At 33.2% G+C, this 16,906-nt stretch overlaps 3 protein-coding genes across 5 annotated transcripts in view; 2 read left to right on the top strand and 1 right to left on the bottom strand.

Annotated features, from left to right (window-relative positions):
* Positions 1 to 16,906, bottom strand: part of LOC136417880 (erlin-1-like) — a 121,035-nt gene that overhangs the window by 61,848 nt on the left and 42,281 nt on the right. The window lies entirely within an intron of this gene.
* Positions 198 to 11,319, top strand: LOC136417881 (uncharacterized). 3 transcript variants are annotated; one of them, XM_066403741.1, is made up of 7 exons: positions 198 to 373; positions 3,101 to 3,193; positions 5,790 to 6,015; positions 6,339 to 6,389; positions 9,993 to 10,118; positions 10,182 to 10,316; positions 10,395 to 11,319. In XM_066403741.1, the coding sequence occupies exons 1-7, from the start codon at positions 256 to 258 to the stop codon at positions 10,555 to 10,557; spliced, it is 912 nt and encodes a 303-aa protein (XP_066259838.1). In that variant the 5' UTR covers positions 198 to 255; the 3' UTR covers positions 10,558 to 11,319. The 3 variants fall into 3 exon arrangements, with proteins under 3 accessions (XP_066259838.1, XP_066259839.1, XP_066259840.1); XM_066403743.1 differs by having other exon boundaries at positions 199 to 373; positions 10,182 to 10,337; positions 10,395 to 10,535; XM_066403742.1 differs by lacking the exon at positions 6,339 to 6,389.
* Cdc10 (cyclin-dependent kinase 10) lies at positions 13,458 to 16,600 on the top strand. Its single transcript, XM_066403609.1, has 8 exons — positions 13,458 to 13,653; positions 13,738 to 13,856; positions 14,685 to 14,757; positions 15,026 to 15,200; positions 15,415 to 15,617; positions 15,673 to 16,119; positions 16,180 to 16,298; positions 16,489 to 16,600. The coding sequence occupies exons 1-8, from the start codon at positions 13,629 to 13,631 to the stop codon at positions 16,522 to 16,524; spliced, it is 1,197 nt and encodes a 398-aa protein (XP_066259706.1). The 5' UTR covers positions 13,458 to 13,628; the 3' UTR covers positions 16,525 to 16,600.

Raw genomic sequence — 16,906 nt, 5'->3', positions numbered from 1 at the left:
ATATCAAGACCAAGTAGCACGTAGACTCATTTTCCATAACACACACAAACCCACGACTATGAATCAATCTATGACGAACTAGAAATGTCCATTCAAAAAATGAGAAATTAAATAAGTTGTTAAACAGGGAACATCGCGTCATACATTATCCCCGCGGATGCGTACTGGCCGGGACAAAACAGATGAAAATCGTCAACCTGCTTTCCAGATTTCCAGTTGTTTTCCACTCTCCAAGCCAGACGTTCATCCACAATTATGGAAACGAAGTGGGGGCTTTACTCCCTGCTGAGCGCATACTTGGTGACTCTATCCATGGCTTTGCCCTCAGCCCTCGTCGAGGAAATAAAGAACAGCGAAGTGAAAACTAACAAAGGTTCGTATATATATTTTTTGTCCTTACGTAAATTTCCAGGGAAATGAGTCGGCTTTTATACGTCGTCAAATTGTTATCGAAGCAACAAGTTTTTCAGCGGTTGTGAATGAATGGGGGATTATGGGGAATTGATGCGTGAGCGATTTAGGATTGAGAGGGTGGGGGTTTATCGTACGTAGGCGTAGGTCAACGGCGTAGTTTTTTCTTCAGAATGCAGGAGGGCGTTTAGCTACGCGGCGGGGATATAAAAATGTAGTTTGGGCGTGTCATGGCACATGAGGAAAAAATCGTAATTTACTGCGTTCAGAATTAATTAATTCCGATTTTAGGCAAAATATGGTATTAAACATATCAACATCCTTCATATTTATAAAGCAATAATTGTTAGAGTTTATTCTCACTTATGTGGTAACTATGCGTAGGTACCTATGTATATTCAAAAACGTGACAGGTATGCGTAGATATATTACCTCTATTCGCGACAACAAAAAGGTGACATTACTATGTAAATCCATTTATCCCTCTTTCAGAGCTTTTAATGGAAATTTTCAATTTTATTACGGTTGGACGAGACTTTCACGGCTGGAGGGCTTTTAAGTTAAGTAATTGGCTTCACGGATCAATATGCTTCTATTCCATCTGTTGTATTTGATTTTTGCGCCTTTATACTTCAGGCGCCTAAGAAAAATCCTTTTTTTCCCTTAAACAAAAATGTTAATTATATTTGCTCAAAAATCCCCCATTCATCCATCTCCCTTATTTAGAATTAAACTGCAAGTTACGTGACAGAATGGTGATACCTAGTGATATTGATCGTTAAATATTGACTGAAGATAAGAGATTATTCCATAATAATATCCAGCATAAATTCCCCGAAAGTGTTTTTTGATAAACTAATGTTTGCAATGTCATTAACGCTGGTAATGGAAAGTAATTAGCAATAATGCAGACTTTAATAATAGCTTAAAGCCCTCCATTATTTATAGTAAGCAAATTTTGGTGCCTTTTTTGCGACTTTCTTAACATCTACAGAAAACAAGTATAATCACAGAGTAATAACGGACCAGAGTTCGAGAATTCTGCCTTCAATTTGAAGTACATTCAGTGGAATTAGAAGTTCCTAAAGTAAAACTTCCTTTCATAAACAAAATTATTCGTTTCATAAAGAAAGCAACGTAATTTTCTCTGTTCTACATTCGCTTAGTGTAGTTCAGGAATTGCATAAATTTACGAACTTTCCAGAAATTTCTGTAAGTTGATGCCAATCATTTCATAAATAGGGGAACTTAATTAGTCTAACGTCGCTTTACTGGTATGCGTGTTGTGTTGTTTTGGTTTTTCCTGACAGGCCTTAATTTTAAATGTTTTTTTATCAGAAAAAATGGCAAAGATAAATTTACTTTATGAACAGAGGCGGTATAAAAATATATTCGAAATAGGGACATGCCAAGAGCGAAAAGTCAAAAAGGCGGAAAAACTTAATAGCATCTTTGAATTAAATAAAAAATGAGAGGAGAAACGAGGAGGGACCAATATTGTTTTGATTGCTTAAGGAAAAAACCTCTTAATCCACTTTAATCTGTTCGTAAGACATCCTACTAAACACTCCATAAAATAACATCATAAAATACATTCAGAAAATAATATGCAAAGAAAAACTTCATTAAGTACACACAGAGAGAAAAAATACTTTCTCCAGCAAAAGCGCTAAAATATTCCATATTTAAAACCTCCCGGAACATAAAATATGCTATTTTAGAATTAACTGTGAAAGTAATTTACTTTTAGCACGATCATCATAAAGCGTTTTTTTTACGAGACATCCATAAACAGCACATTGGATTGAGTTGGATTTTCATGTTACAAGGAGACTAAAATTACCTTTAAAGTGGGTCACATTAAAAAGGCAATAAAAATCCAAATTTTCATATTTTTGGTATCGATCCATAGAATTTCCTAAACATTCTGAACCAAGATTATATAATTCTAAAAATTGCAAATGCACAGTTATCAATCAGTCAAATAATCAATACAAAGTACGGTAATCTCGAAAAGTCTAAAAAATCTCTAGAATAAGCTCCTCGAAATTCAAATCTCTGAAAATCCTAAGCAATACCCAAAAATTTTAAAAATCATTACACATTTAAAAAAAACTAAAATTTTTCCTAAATCAATTAAAGATTTTGTTTGAGTATTTCATTAAGTATCCTGAAAATCAGAAAATCTCATAAAATAGGAAATGTTTGAATATTTCAAGAACTTGTTGAAAACTCTGATAAAATCAGCAGAAATGTTCAAAAATTGCCTCCCCTGTCGATAAAAACTTCAAAGAATCTTTATAGATCTCGAAAATTGAAAAGACATTTTTATAAAAAAAAAAACAATTTATTGGAAAATCAAAATGCGTGAACAAAGTTGTTGAGCTCAACAAATACCAGTTTCTCCATACTAGTAATTTATTGACCTTTACACACGATTTATATGACGGACGTGTTCGGATATAATACAATAAAAGAGCCACATGAGACACTATTCGTGAGATTAACTAGAGCCTACGCTTAGACCTTTTAAGCCCTTCAGTTTTGTTTGCGCGTTTTATTGGAGGAATAAAATTCACTGGAGTTTTACGAAGTAGGAAAATAAATTGTGGTTGAATTTTTCTACTTCCACACTTAAAACACTATTCCTGCTTACGACTTATAGAAAACAGGAATTTATTTGTTTTAGTTAAGAGAGCCCAACCTGATCAATTGGGACCGGAAGAGAATATTGGAAAATTGAGTTATTTTGGAGACAAACAGAGTTCAGCTATAAAGAGAGGTAAGTGGCATAAATTATTGTGAAAAAATAATTCCCTTTAAATAAAAATGAATATAACAAATAAGAAAACATTCTACGGAGCCAAATAACTATTCGACGAAACTCTCTCAGAATAGCCTGGATTCACGGGGAATTCATTTTTTTTGCTACAGTCGATTCTTCAGCACTTTATCATGTCTTCTCTTAATCTTCACTTGGCTCATTCTATCGTCAAAATTTATTACCCTCTTATACTTCCTAGAGGACATAATCTGAGCCGTCGGAACTTCGAAAACTGTTTCTAAAGTATTTTTTGTTTTATCAACAGTTTTATCATTGTAATAGCTCACAATTTCCTCTTCACTTAAAGATTTAGCACCTTTCTTGTTCACTCTCGTTTGCAGATTTTTACTCCTTGTGGTGTTTGTAATCTTAGTAATATCTTGAAGACTGTTGAAGTCAGATAATCGCCTTTGATTGGGTTTTTTAGTGGCGGCCTTTAGGGCTATTTTCAACTCCTTTCCAGGAATTATGAAAGTGTCATTGATATTTTTCTTCTTAATGGAATTTTTGGAATCTATGCTAAATAATCTTGAGGTTCTTCTAGTGGTTTTAACATAAGTTGGCACTGCGACTGCATTTCTCATATTATCCAAAACGTTGAAATTTTCTGGCAAAGCTTCATTTTGCTCCTCATTATAGCACTTATCCGATCTTCCACATTTTTGCCTAAAATAGTTTGAATTTATTATTTTTTAATATGATAATACCCGAGTTGAGGAACCTTCTAGCAGGAGTCCTTCCAGAAGCCCTTTTCTTATGGCTTATTTTGCCCTCATGGCTCATATTTTAGCAACTATTAACTTTTTCGAATTACTTTGAGATGACATGTGAATGACAAGGAAATTGTTGATTTTATAATTCCAAGTGTCACTATCAGCACATTCCAATATGCCAATATCTTAATATGCTACTACATGCAGCATAAATATCATTGCAGGCCTGCAATGTTATTATATAAAAGCAAGTGACCTGGAATCAAAAGAGGAAAGCAAGAAAATTTGCCCTGTTTCTCAATCATAAGATTGAGAGATACAGGGCTTATTCAGCTTGTCTGCCATAGAGTTAAGCAATCTTGCAGCAGTGCAGAAGGAATTTGAGGAATATCCCTAGAAAGATATAATATTCGAAAGGATTTGTCACAAAATTGAGAAGGGCAAACGACTGAATATATGGACCCTGATGATATGATTAGGGATTGAATTGGCAAGTGTATGATAAAACCATATACGAAAAATCGCTTCGAGAACTAAATCTGTTTCTCAATAACATAATAGATATTTGCGGAGCTATGAAAATTATCAAATGAACTGCAAAATGAATTAGTGATTCATCAGTAAATGTAAAGAAAGAGCGAAGAGACGACTGAAGGTACAAATCGCTAGTAAGTAGTGTTGGCTTAAGCACCAGCAATTTAGGTAGTTACTGTGGGTAGAATCATAGTAGGGAGAAGTTTTCAAGTAAAATTTTTGGCATAAAACGCCTCTGAAGAAATTCCCTTAGAAATTCTGTTTAAAATTACCTGTAAGTTGTACAATTTACGTACGTAGAATTTTCTTTAAATTTTTAGATTTTCTAAAAATTATCTTAAAGTACTTCAATCCTAAAATCTCTTTCTTAAATTTTTTATAAAGTAAGCAATCTTGTGGAAAAAGCTCAAAATTTGAGTCATAAATATTCTTTCTGAGAGCACAAACAAATTGGTAGCTGAAGGTAATTTCTTACAATCCAAAATTGACATTACAAAATTTAGACATAAAAATGTTTTCACAAACCTTTTCAACAGCTTTTCAAAATAATAACATCAGCAAAAATTAAAAAAAAATCATCGCTCCTATCAATAAAATCTAAAATTATAATTCCTCTTAAATTATTAGGTAAATTTTCAAAAATGTATATATGAAGTCTTTCAGGAATCCTGCCTCTGAAATCATCCAAAATTTGATAAAATTTTATTTAAAAAAATTAAAATTATTTGGAATAAAAACTTGTTAATACCTCAAAATCTAAAAACTAAAATTCATTTTAATATTGAACCTAATTATATTTAGGTTAGGCTGCCTTTCTGAAATTATCAATAGTTACTTATGCATGAAACTTTCTCACAATGCCTTCAAAGTCACAGAAAAAATCTTGCAAGTACTCCAAAAAGGCCTGGAATTCTATAAACGAAATCTGAAGTCTCGAGATTTTAATGAAGCATTTGGAACCAGAAAAATACTAAAATTTAATTTCCCTATGGTTCGCCTCAAAATATTTCAAAAATCGACGTCTATAATGATGAGCTTTTCTTCCCATTTTATCTCCATTTATATTTGAAGTATCTACGTCTCAAGATCATAAATAATCCATCTGGAATTATCATCAAATGAAAGCCCTCGAAACCCCTGGAAACTTAAAAAAACTTCTCACACTTTCTGTGAATATAGAATTTATAGACATAAATGATTATTTCAGACTGCCGATATAGATAAGTTTTATTTTAAACATACTAGAAAATATTCATCGTTTCTCGAGATTTTTTAATCAATCAATGAATATTATTATTATGCACCAGGCACTAATCTGAAGGAAACTGATCTTGGGGACTGGACCGGAGATTTCAATATGGATAACGTCCAGTCTGGGCTTTTGAACTCGCCCAGCCTTCCAATGGAGGACAAGACCATGGCAGAATACGAAAAGGGCTATCGCTATGCTATTAATAGGGACAAACTGGACGAAGACTTGGAAAATGCAGTATTGAAGGGGGAGCTGTACGTTGATCCCTACAATCAATATCGGTGAGATATGCAGCATTTATTCTACTTATATACCATAACTATAATACGTTATTCCAACTTAATGAAAATCTTTTGTATAACAATGTTTTTTCGCTGTATTAATAATAATTGTGTTGGCGGAATTGGACACTTGAGTGAGGTTAAATATTAAATTTGACATTTGCTGAATATTTAACCTTATTTATGTGTCAAATGTATCCAATTGCCCGTTTTCGCCATCTCTCAACCGTCACCACACGCGATAGAAAAACACTTCATGATCAAGATTCTTATTAACTTGGAATTACGTATTATAAAGAAATTTTTTTAATACTTCTCATCAGGTATTACGAGGAGCGTAGGCGTAAAAGGGGAGCATCTGCGTCTAAATTAAGGTAAATCCATACTTAAAGCAGAATTTCCCAATATTCTTTTTTTTTCTGGAAACATGGGGAGGGCTTAATTTGCTTAGGCGAAGGAGAGTTTCCGCAAATCTCTAAAGCCATTTATACAGTCCTTACGCCGGCAATTAAGACCAATTAGCAAACCACGCAGGAAGGGCTTTTAACTGCCCCGCATGAGGCTTCGGGGACTGTTTATCGATCCCGGGCTGGAGACAACTGGAGTATAGCAACAAGTCCGTAAAAATAAACAACTTGCCAGTAAGGGTTTCTAGAAGAATTAATTTCAAAGACTCCCGTTTATTTACTGCATAGTCAATATACGGGATAATAAGGAATGAGACAAACAGTTGCACCGTTTTGATATTATTTATAAATTTCTTCTAGCTAATATCGGGTTTCTTACGATTTTCAGCCTTGTTATTCCAATTTTGCTTTCTCTTGTTGACAAGTTTCTTAAGGTTTCCTCTAATTTCTCTTTTCGTTTATATTGCCAAACATCTTTTCAATTATTAATTTTCTGATGAATCTCTAAATCTCTTCATTAACTCCATGGGGCCTTAATCACTGATGTTCCGGTAAATTAAGCGGAAACATAAAGGTCCTGTTAAAATGGATAAACAGATTTCACATTAGTTCGTTTTCAATGCACTTGTTATGTTAAATATAATTATTTTTAGGTTTATTATCAATTCCTTTTTAGTTTTAGTTTATTTGAATTAATAAGAATCTTTATACAATTTCCAAAAAAAAACTCGCTGCGGTATTTTTACATATGAAAGTTTGGCTTAGCTTCAAAATCGTACGAATTTTAATGAGCTTGCAGTGGCTCGTATATCTTCATAATATTATCATATATTTTTTAATTCCTGGCGAAATATTAAAATAGCAGAACTTGTCGACGTCTGCAACAAAACTCTCTTCCAGAATCTCTTTTAATCTTTAGTCATTTAGCGCGGAGTTCGAAATTCTTGTAGTTAATCCAATTAATCTATTGCAGTAGGCATTGTGCTTATCGCACAGTTTTTCCAAGAAGCATCATACTAAAACGGTCTAAGTCTGTTATCTGTTTTGTTGCGACAAAGCCTTATAATAGGCGTACAAACAGTAAACAAACCTTTGGAGTAATAAAGAGAACAATACGTATTGGAACTAGAAATAAGAATGTTTTGGAATTAACTCTAATTTACTTTCAAGATAATGAAATATTTTTATGTTTAAACATGCTTTAAAACGTAAATTAACTAGGTATAAAGACTCTGAGTTTATAAACTGATGAGCATATTTCTTGTTTGCTGTATGTCAATAGTGTAGACGTGACTCGTTATGTGAAGCAAAGAGGTAGATAGAACTTCTTAAACAAAGTTGTAAGGGTAATGACAAAATAGCGTGCTGTGGCAAAGATGAGATTGCTTCGGGGCAATTTTCTCCTGTGGGAAATCATTTAGCTTTTAACGTTTGAACAAATATTGTCCTCGATGGCTATACTGAACGACCGCAATCCTCCTGTTAATACGTCTTAGCAAGTTCATCCTGTTTAAGAATTTCATTCATTCAATCATATAAATGTTCTGCTGTTAAAATTTCAACATTTTTCCTGAAAAAAAAATCGTTTTACTTTAAAAAAATGTTATTAATCATATGTCCGATAAAACATAATGATGTGGTTTTTCCGTTTCTCATTATTAACATCCTATAGGGCAGAAAAAGGTCCTTCTCCTTAAAACAAAAGCCGTGTTCAGTCCTTCTATGGTATATATTCGCCTGACCAGCTTTTGCTTCGACATTCATTTCGTTTTAATAGCTTTATAATGGTTAGCCATCAGGATCCAAACAATTACTTTTTGACATAAATGCCAAGGAAATGGATATGGCAAATATATTTTTCCCAAGTAAAGTTATTTCTGTTTCAATTTCCCCAACAACTCAACCGTGTCGAAGTGAATTTTTATAGGGGAAATGTGCAAATTGGTGAGAGCTCAGTAAAACGATAAACACTTGAAAACAGTTATTAATCAATCAAGAAAGAACGAAAGTTCCCGAAACTTAATCTTCTTCAATAAACAAACGCCTACGAGCATCGTTTCAAATGAGTGAGAGGAGTAGTAATCTTTTCGATTTCACAGTTGACCGACCTGCCCTTGTTGAAAGGTTATTAAGGACAGACAGCTTCTAATGAGAAAATTTCTCGAAATTTTACTCAATCGACCACTCAACAAGTTCGGAAATCGCGTCACGCTATTAAATTAAAAAGTTTCAACGTCTTAAATTAGCATAATATGAATATGTATTGTTGTGCATAATAACATAATCGAAAAAAGTATGACACGCATTTTATTATTTTAACAAACGCTGTTGTTACATAGTGCATCCCACCTTTTTTGAAGGATAAATTTTTCATTCTATGAAGCAAGAAATATTTACCTTCTCTCGAAGAAGCCCTTTTTCTTCGTTTCGTATTTTAGACCGAGTTTCCGTTTAGATCGATGGAACTACGCCTACACCCCATATTTTTCTCCAACTGAAAACCAGCTGAACCCAGCAACACCGAGAACACTATGCATAAAGGAATTTCGCATTAATTAATTTACGATTCTCTGTTTATACATTATGCACAATATACGTTTGTTTTGCTTTAATGAAGGCCCGGAATGAGTCTTTTAGGGGAGCAGAATAGGATTAAGGGTTATTAGGACCTGTCGCGAACGATGACGTTTATTGCACATTAATATTCAATGGTGATTTTAGTCTGAGAATATTATGTTATTCTAAATTAGTATCACTATTCCTTTTTGAAAATAGGTGACACATTAGAGATGAGAAACATGATAAGAATTCTCTCTCGTTTTTCAAAATTTATCTTCAACACTTCTTTCTAAGATTTTGACAATTCTTTAAGATTCTAATACTTTTAGTTTTCAAAGCTCAATTTTTTCATCAATTTTTCCACGATTGAAGAACGTAATGAATAACAATTTTAAGCAATACAAATTTCAAGGTGATTTTTGCTTTACCAGTCTTTATTTTCATTATAGGAGTCCATATCCACGTCTTCAAACATTTTCTTCCCTTCTCAAAGATATTAGTATTTGTTAGACTCCACATTATTTAGTGGAAATTTCTGAGTCAGCATCCGAGGTTTATTGAAATTCCAAGTCTTTATTGTAGATCTTCAGAAATTGCCGCTTTTCTCGCCTCAAATATTTCACTGTGCATGAAATTCAATGAAGGGTTTTTTCAGCCTAGACCTCTAAATCAGTTTTGTAGGTTTAACGGTTTTTAGTTTCTGTAAATTTGTTCTACCTGAAAGCAACGTTTTGCCAATCAAGACCGGAAAATTTACCTAAAAAATTGGCAAAACCATTTTTCAATCTCTATTATTTAGTTTTCGCGATTCCTGCTTGCGAAATGTTATTGTTTTGTTAAATAAGATACGTAATACAAAAAATGAATAAAGTATCAGGTAAACACGGTACATAAAAAAATATTGTATGTTATGCGATCGAAAATATGTTTAGCAGGGTTCCTCGAGCAACATACTAATCGTGCTCAGCAAAACACTACCTTTCGATCTCGTAAAATAAGTTATCATTCTAGATCTAAGAGGAATGTTGACTTAACCCCTGAAGAAGTTATGGCCTTGCTTGCCCTTTATGATAAGAACCAACGCGGACTAAAGAATTCCTATGATGTACTCGATACTGATGAAGATGATGAAACTTGGTGAGTTACCTCCCGGATTTCCAAAGCACCAGCTATTTCATTTATACCATATCAAATCCTAAGGTCGAATGATCCGATATACCCATATGGTACTGTAGACCGCATCCCTGACAACTACCTGTACAACCACGCTAACCGCCAATTGGACTACAAACCGCGATGGGGCAACTTTGATCTCGGAGCCGCCAAAAAGAAAAGGTTGTTCTAATAAGCAACTCTGTATGTGCCCTTTTTAACTTTTCTCATGTTATTTGATGCTCATTTTCGTCTGTCCAGGTTCGTCGTCGCTCAGAATAAACGCACCAGCGACCCCACTAGGATGATCAGATACATCAACGGGCCTAATCAAAACGATTTCAATACATTGTCCAACATTCTCAATAACCAGAAAGAAGGCGGGAATGTTGATATTCCGGTTTATCATCGGCTAGTATTGTAAAAGAACATATGCAACACACAAAACTAATCTGAATCAAAAATCTTTTGCCTATCCATGATGAAGTGAACTAAAATAAAAGTAGATATATGGAGCTCAACAATCTTTTCTATATTTCACTTGTCAGAAAATGGTTTGAAAGGGGCAATGAAATTTCGTAATTCCAGCCAGATGTTATTTCACTGCCTTTGTGCTGGATAATTCCAGATAGAAATTGCATTTCATGCGGTTAAAATTCTTCTAAAACAAAAAAAGGTTTTTTGACTACATAGCAAATATAATAAGACAATTTGCCGACCTGCCCTGATTCCGTATATCTACCGTCATTTCATTACAATATAATATCCCTATATCAATTTTTTCGGGTGGAATCTAAAAGGATCTATTATTACTTACTATAGTATTTAAATCTATCATTAAAATTAATATTAAATTATTGCAAACTTTATGGAAATAAGTTCTATAACAGGTATTTACTACAATATAATTAAGAAGATTAGATTGTAGTCCTAAAGTATAGTATCCATCAAGGTCAGTCAGTGTATCTCTATATGAAATATTTACTAATTAAATTCATGTTGTTAATTAAACTATATGTGTACTATTGAATGTTATTAAAATAAATGTCATTAAGGATTTAATATAGATAGGTGGACTTGGACTGAAAAAGCTATGGTAAAGTACAATTTATGCGATGATCAAAATATTTTAGGTTTATTTTAACTTTCTTGCTGGGCACAATAAATAATTTAGAAAATGACCAAAGGTGTTCTTCTTTCATGTACAAAAAGTGACTTTTTACACACACAAAACAGGTTATAAAGTGTCACTTTTAATACCAAGGCTGTAAAGTTAAATTTTTGCTATCTAGGCATAAAAAGTGATACTTTACTGCGTAAGGATTCGTGTCATTATTATTTTGTCATTCAATCACGTATTTTGAATTAGAAAAAACTGACGAATCGGTATTAATCGGCGAAAAATTGTGTGCTTAACGGGGCGATAACGTAAATTTGCTCCTCCAGCTTACTTCAGAGAATTGTCTTCGATTTGGTTATAAACTTTCGCCATATGAAAACGTTTAGATTTTTTTTCCTTAAGTTTGATAATTCTGGAGACATAGTTATGAACTTTTTTAATCAAAATTAAAGTTTGTTTGTTAAAGCAGTAGAAAAAAATTACTACTCTGCAGAAAAGTTTACTTTTCTTCCTCGAATTTCTCCGCGGGAAGAAAAATAACACGTTATTCTCTTTGCAACATAAATATAAATATAATATACATCACTGTGTGTGCGCACAAGGAAAATATTATAAAATGACACAAGAATCATAAAAACAAGCCACAAAACTCGGCAGTAAAAGTTTCAGATTTTCAGATCAAAAGTTTGTGTAATGTATATTGAAGAAATTATTTGACCTAAATTATTGCCACGCAAACTGCATGATATCGAATATGAAAAATCGTTATTTATGGCTTTTGTTATTTTTATTTCGAGTCTTATTTCCCAAAACAGTGGGTGTTAAAAAATTTCTCCACACTTCGACGGAAAGCTATAAATTACTTAAATTGCTGAAGAGCTGTAAATCAGATCCTTTAACAAAAGAGGTCGCGTATCTTTCCCGCAAGTCCAGTAACGGTAATTTATTTACCAGATGTTGGAACCAAAACAAAAGAAATAGCAGTTATCCCGGATTCCATGACTATCGTTACTGCAATTGCAACTACCGCTATGGTAATAAATGGCCATTAAAATTTCCTTCAGAATAACTCTAGTGTCGAGGTATCAGAATGGTCGCGTCATAAAGCGCGGTTCTTCTTACTGTTTCATCGTTATCTTGTGAAGCATAATTTTAAAATAAATTGCATTTTCTTTTCCAAAAGTGAATTCTTTTGATGATATTCTCATTCGCTTTTAGAAAATATCCATTCAAATGAATTATCAGTTGAACGTGTTCGAATGCGCTTCTGGGGGAATAAAATTGTAATTTTATGGGTCCCCTTTGATCGGTTGGGTAGATTCCAGCACTACTGTGCATTTAGGAAAAATGCATGTATCTACAAGGTGTCCCTGAATTGCAATAACGACACTTTAGTCACGTATTTTTAGTCCAGAAATAATATAAATCTTAATCAAACTTTATCAAATTAATTTCAGTTTTCCCATTCATTGTCTTTTAGTTTTTAGATTTGGTTTTTGTTCTTGATTTTCCTAGTTGTGTCTCCTTTTAGGGCGTATTATTATGAAAGAATTTAGCCTCATTTTCTTTAAAATTTAGTCACGTCTAGGTTTAAATGAGCAATTGTGTATTACATTTTCGAGCTATTTTAACTGTAAAACGACGAAAACCTAATTATTAATTTAACCTATTTTGTGATTATTTTTGTACCACACTGCTGCTGATTTTTTCCTCGAAAAATAGAAAAGAAATTTTTTCCTTTTTTTTTTTTAAATTAATTTATGAAATGTTTATATATGATCTTTTAGTGAATTTCTACAGTTTGCTCGCTCACAGGAGACCTATTTCCGGAGTTTACCCCACGATTGCGCCCATTCTTTCGACTAGTGACGATACTGTTCATGGTGCTTTAAATTCTATTTTATTTACCACTCATTTAGTGCACTTATCTATTTTACTGTTACTGTCTGCTATATGTTCAACCTATCTTATTTCAGGATTTTCTGCGGAGTATTGATCTAGTCTTACATTTATCTGTTCGTAATATATGTACATACATATATGCGATCATCATAAATGTTGATTACTAATCTCAACTTTCTGATCTATGTACAGCATTGCCAGTTCTAATTTTACCGCTTATCCGGATATAGTAGTTGCCTTGTCAATATTCAGTGTTGTCACTATCATTGTCAATAGTGTCAATCTTCACTTTTTTTAGCTTCCTTGGAAATGGAAATATTGAAAATTTCGGTTTAAATATTGCTTATTTTATTTACCTGCTGAATCAATTAAGTGTGGATAAATAAAGATAAATATTAAATTTTAAAGCCAAAGGCTCATATATTATATAGTGCTTCTCTGTTTTGATCTAGCTATAGTTTGGACTGTTCGTCATGAACGTGGATATTTTAAAGCCAGGTAAGTTTCTTTCTCATAGGTTATTTCATTTTAGATGTAAAATAAAGCCGGAAAAATGTTTAATTTTAAAATATAATATTTTAGGTGATACCAAGCCTCGAGAAATAGAAAATGGGGCTGAGCCATCAGCCCCTATTACCAAAAAGGGAATACTAACATCTTTTCTTACGGGTAAACCCATGAACATTCCAGAGAATGATCTTGTAAGTACCTCAATGTTTTTGAAAATTGAAATCCCAGGCACACTATAATTTATAAGGTCCTGCTTAATGCAGATAAAATAAAAGACACCTACAGTGAGGACTTAATCACTATGTATGATTGTCATCGTATTGCAAAATCAATTGAAATCAAAGTAATAATTTGGAACATATTCCTATTTTTTATAAGAGTTAGATTTACTTTTTATAGAAAATTGTAGGTTGGAGGTCACAGAATTACTTATTATGCATTAAAATACTGAAAATGCTAATAATTTGCACATAAATATCCCAAAAGTAACAAGGATAACATATACCCTGCAAAAAGGGTAGCATTTTAAGTTCATAAGGCACACTCAATTATTTGCAACCATAGGCAGTTTATGGCAAAATGTCCAAAATATGATCTTCCTGCTAATGAAGAGACACTATAAATCTATAAAAGCCAAATTTCTTCCTGAAATTTCCAATTTGTTGATTGTCACACTGCCTGGATAAAATTGGGCATACTGCTTTGTGAGTTCATACCACTTTGAGAGCATTTTGTGTATTCATGAAAATTTTAATTCTTTTAAATTATTTTCAGAATGTATTAAATGTATGAACACACTAATATAATACAAAAAACCAAGACATTGATGCTTAATTTCAGTTAAAAATTCAGCAAATGCAAAGTTGTGAAGGCTTGTATTAAATTTCTCACTAACACACAACAACTAAATTTGAACATACAAATCTGTTATCTCATACAATTGTCAATACTTTTACTTGGCACACATTGTAACAATAGGTGTGTAGATTTTTATTCCTGTGAAGTACAATTTTTTTTAGCTTGGTCGATGCAGATTTGTCTCTGAATTTGAGAAACTCAACCGTATTGGAGAAGGCACCTATGGTATTGTTTGTAAGTGACATTATTATCTTTAGTTAGTAATGGGTGTATCAAAAGATTTTTGTTCAAGGGCATTTTGTTTACTACCTACATGTTACTAAGTTTGGCCTAAAATTTGATATTGAATTTGACATATTTCACAAATAAATAATGAATTAAGTTACAACAAACAAGTCATGTTTGGAATAGTTTCCACAGCAGCATTGACCAGGATTTTTCTGATGCACCATTTATATCACATATATGATAATTTAATTAATTATCTTTCTTGTGAATGTAGACAGAGCCAAAGACACAATGTCTGGCCAGATTGTGGCCCTTAAAAAAGTTCGAATGGACCAGGAGCGAGATGGTATGCCAATTAGTAGCCTGAGGGAAATTCAGATTTTGCAAAATTGTAAACACGATAATATAGTCCATCTAAAGGAAGTTGTAGTTGGAAAAAGTTTAGAAAGGTAGTTATTATGTTAAATTGGTGTGCATTGCATATGTAATCTAGCAGAGGATCTAGATTTCATTCTGTACCTGTATTATTTGATAATAGTCTCATGTTTAGCGTCTTAAAGACGTTCTATAGAAATATTCAGACTCTAAAAAGATTATATTCTGTTCACTTGTGTTTCTCCATCTCATATTTTGATTATGTTTTCTAATTATTGGTTTATGTAGCATTTTCTTAGTAATGGAGTATTGCGAACAAGACTTGGCTTCACTACTTGACAACATGCAGGCTCCATTCACAGAATCCCAAGTCAAGTGCATAATGCTGCAAGTGTTACGAGGGCTCCGCTACTTGCACCACAACTTTGTAGTTCACCGAGACCTTAAAGTGTCTAATTTGCTTATGACTGATAAAGGATGTGTAAAAATCGGTACTAATCCTCTGAATAGTTGCAAATTGAGTAGGTCTTACCAAAACTATTTCAGCTGACTTTGGTCTCGCCAGGAAATTTGGTATACCTCTCAAGCCTATGACTCCTCACGTGGTTACTCTATGGTACAGATCCCCAGAACTGCTTTTACAAGCCACAATACAAGCAACTAGTGTTGATATGTGGGCGGCAGGTTGTATTTTAGGAGAACTTTTGGGGCACAAACCTTTACTGCCTGGGCGGTGTGAAATTCAGCAATTGGAGTTGATTGTTGACTTGCTGGGCACTCCTTCAGATGCCATTTGGCCAGGGTTCAGTAATTTGCCGGCTTTACAAAACTATAGCTTAAAGCAACAACCCTATAATAATTTAAAGCAAAAATTCCCGTGGCTCTCTGCTGCGGGATTGAGGTTGCTAAATTTCTTGTTCATGTATGATCCTCGAAAGAGGGCTACTGCTGAGGAGTGTTTGCAAAGTAGCTACTTTAAGGAACCCCCACTACGTAAGAGACAAAAATTTTTTGATTTTACCAAGCATACATAGGTGATGCGGTCGTTTTCAGCTTGTGATCCCAAACTTATGCCGACGTTCCCTCAGCATAGAAACATCAAAGGATCGAAGAATCCGGCCGCGCCTGATACCTCAGACCAAACGAGTAATTTACCTGCCATTTCAGATTTGGTAAGAACTGAACTAATTTATGAAAAGTTTATGAACTAATTCCGGACCGTTAGAAACAGTCAGAAATACGCTTAGTACATCGATAAAAAAAATCCTGGGCATATTTCTGATGGTAGATTAATAATCCTTTTTTTTACCTTCCATTGAAACAATCCTTATGTTTTCTAATCATACAACATTTGTTTTTCAGTTGGGCTCCATAGTAAAAAAGAGACGAGTGGAATAAACAGAACTGTGTCTTAGATGATAGGTGTGTTTGTATGTCTGAAGGTATTTTATAATAAAATTCATCTAATTCGATAGTTAGTTTTATTTATTGAAAAAAAAACACATTGAATGAGAGAATGAATGAAGAACACACAGGAGAATTAACAAAGGCGTTTACCCAGTATTATCAAGAGAAGTGTCTTAATCGACTAGTAAAATCTTGGTCCTGGGCAGTAAGGATAAAACTCATAAGCTTGCACGCTTTTGAAAATATTTAGTATCAGGGCTTTAAGAAAGTGAATAATTTCGGGAATCGGGTTTAAAATGTGCATGTTATTTTATTTGGATTGTTATGAGAAATCTGGAATCCAAATTTTAGTTAAATATTTACTAGAACAAAA

Source organism: Euwallacea similis, chromosome 30 (assembly GCF_039881205.1).
Source record: "Euwallacea similis isolate ESF13 chromosome 30, ESF131.1, whole genome shotgun sequence".
NCBI classification, from domain to species: domain Eukaryota; kingdom Metazoa; phylum Arthropoda; class Insecta; order Coleoptera; family Curculionidae; genus Euwallacea; species Euwallacea similis.
This window is presented reverse-complemented; position numbering and strand designations above follow the sequence as displayed.

Coding starts and splice junctions, on each gene's coding strand:
- LOC136417881 (XM_066403741.1), top strand. CDS start 256: ATGGAAACGAAGTGGGGGCTTTACTCCCTGCTGAGCGCATACTTGGTG. Junction 6,390..9,992: donor GCATCTGCGTCTAAATTAAG/GTAAATCCATAC, acceptor TTATCATTCTAG/ATCTAAGAGGAATGTTGACT. Junction 10,119..10,181: donor GATGAAGATGATGAAACTTG/GTGAGTTACCTC, acceptor TCAAATCCTAAG/GTCGAATGATCCGATATACC.
- Cdc10 (XM_066403609.1), top strand. CDS start 13,629: ATGAACGTGGATATTTTAAAGCCAG. Junction 15,201..15,414: donor GTTGGAAAAAGTTTAGAAAG/GTAGTTATTATG, acceptor TGGTTTATGTAG/CATTTTCTTAGTAATGGAGT. Junction 16,299..16,488: donor TACCTGCCATTTCAGATTTG/GTAAGAACTGAA, acceptor TTTGTTTTTCAG/TTGGGCTCCATAGTAAAAAA.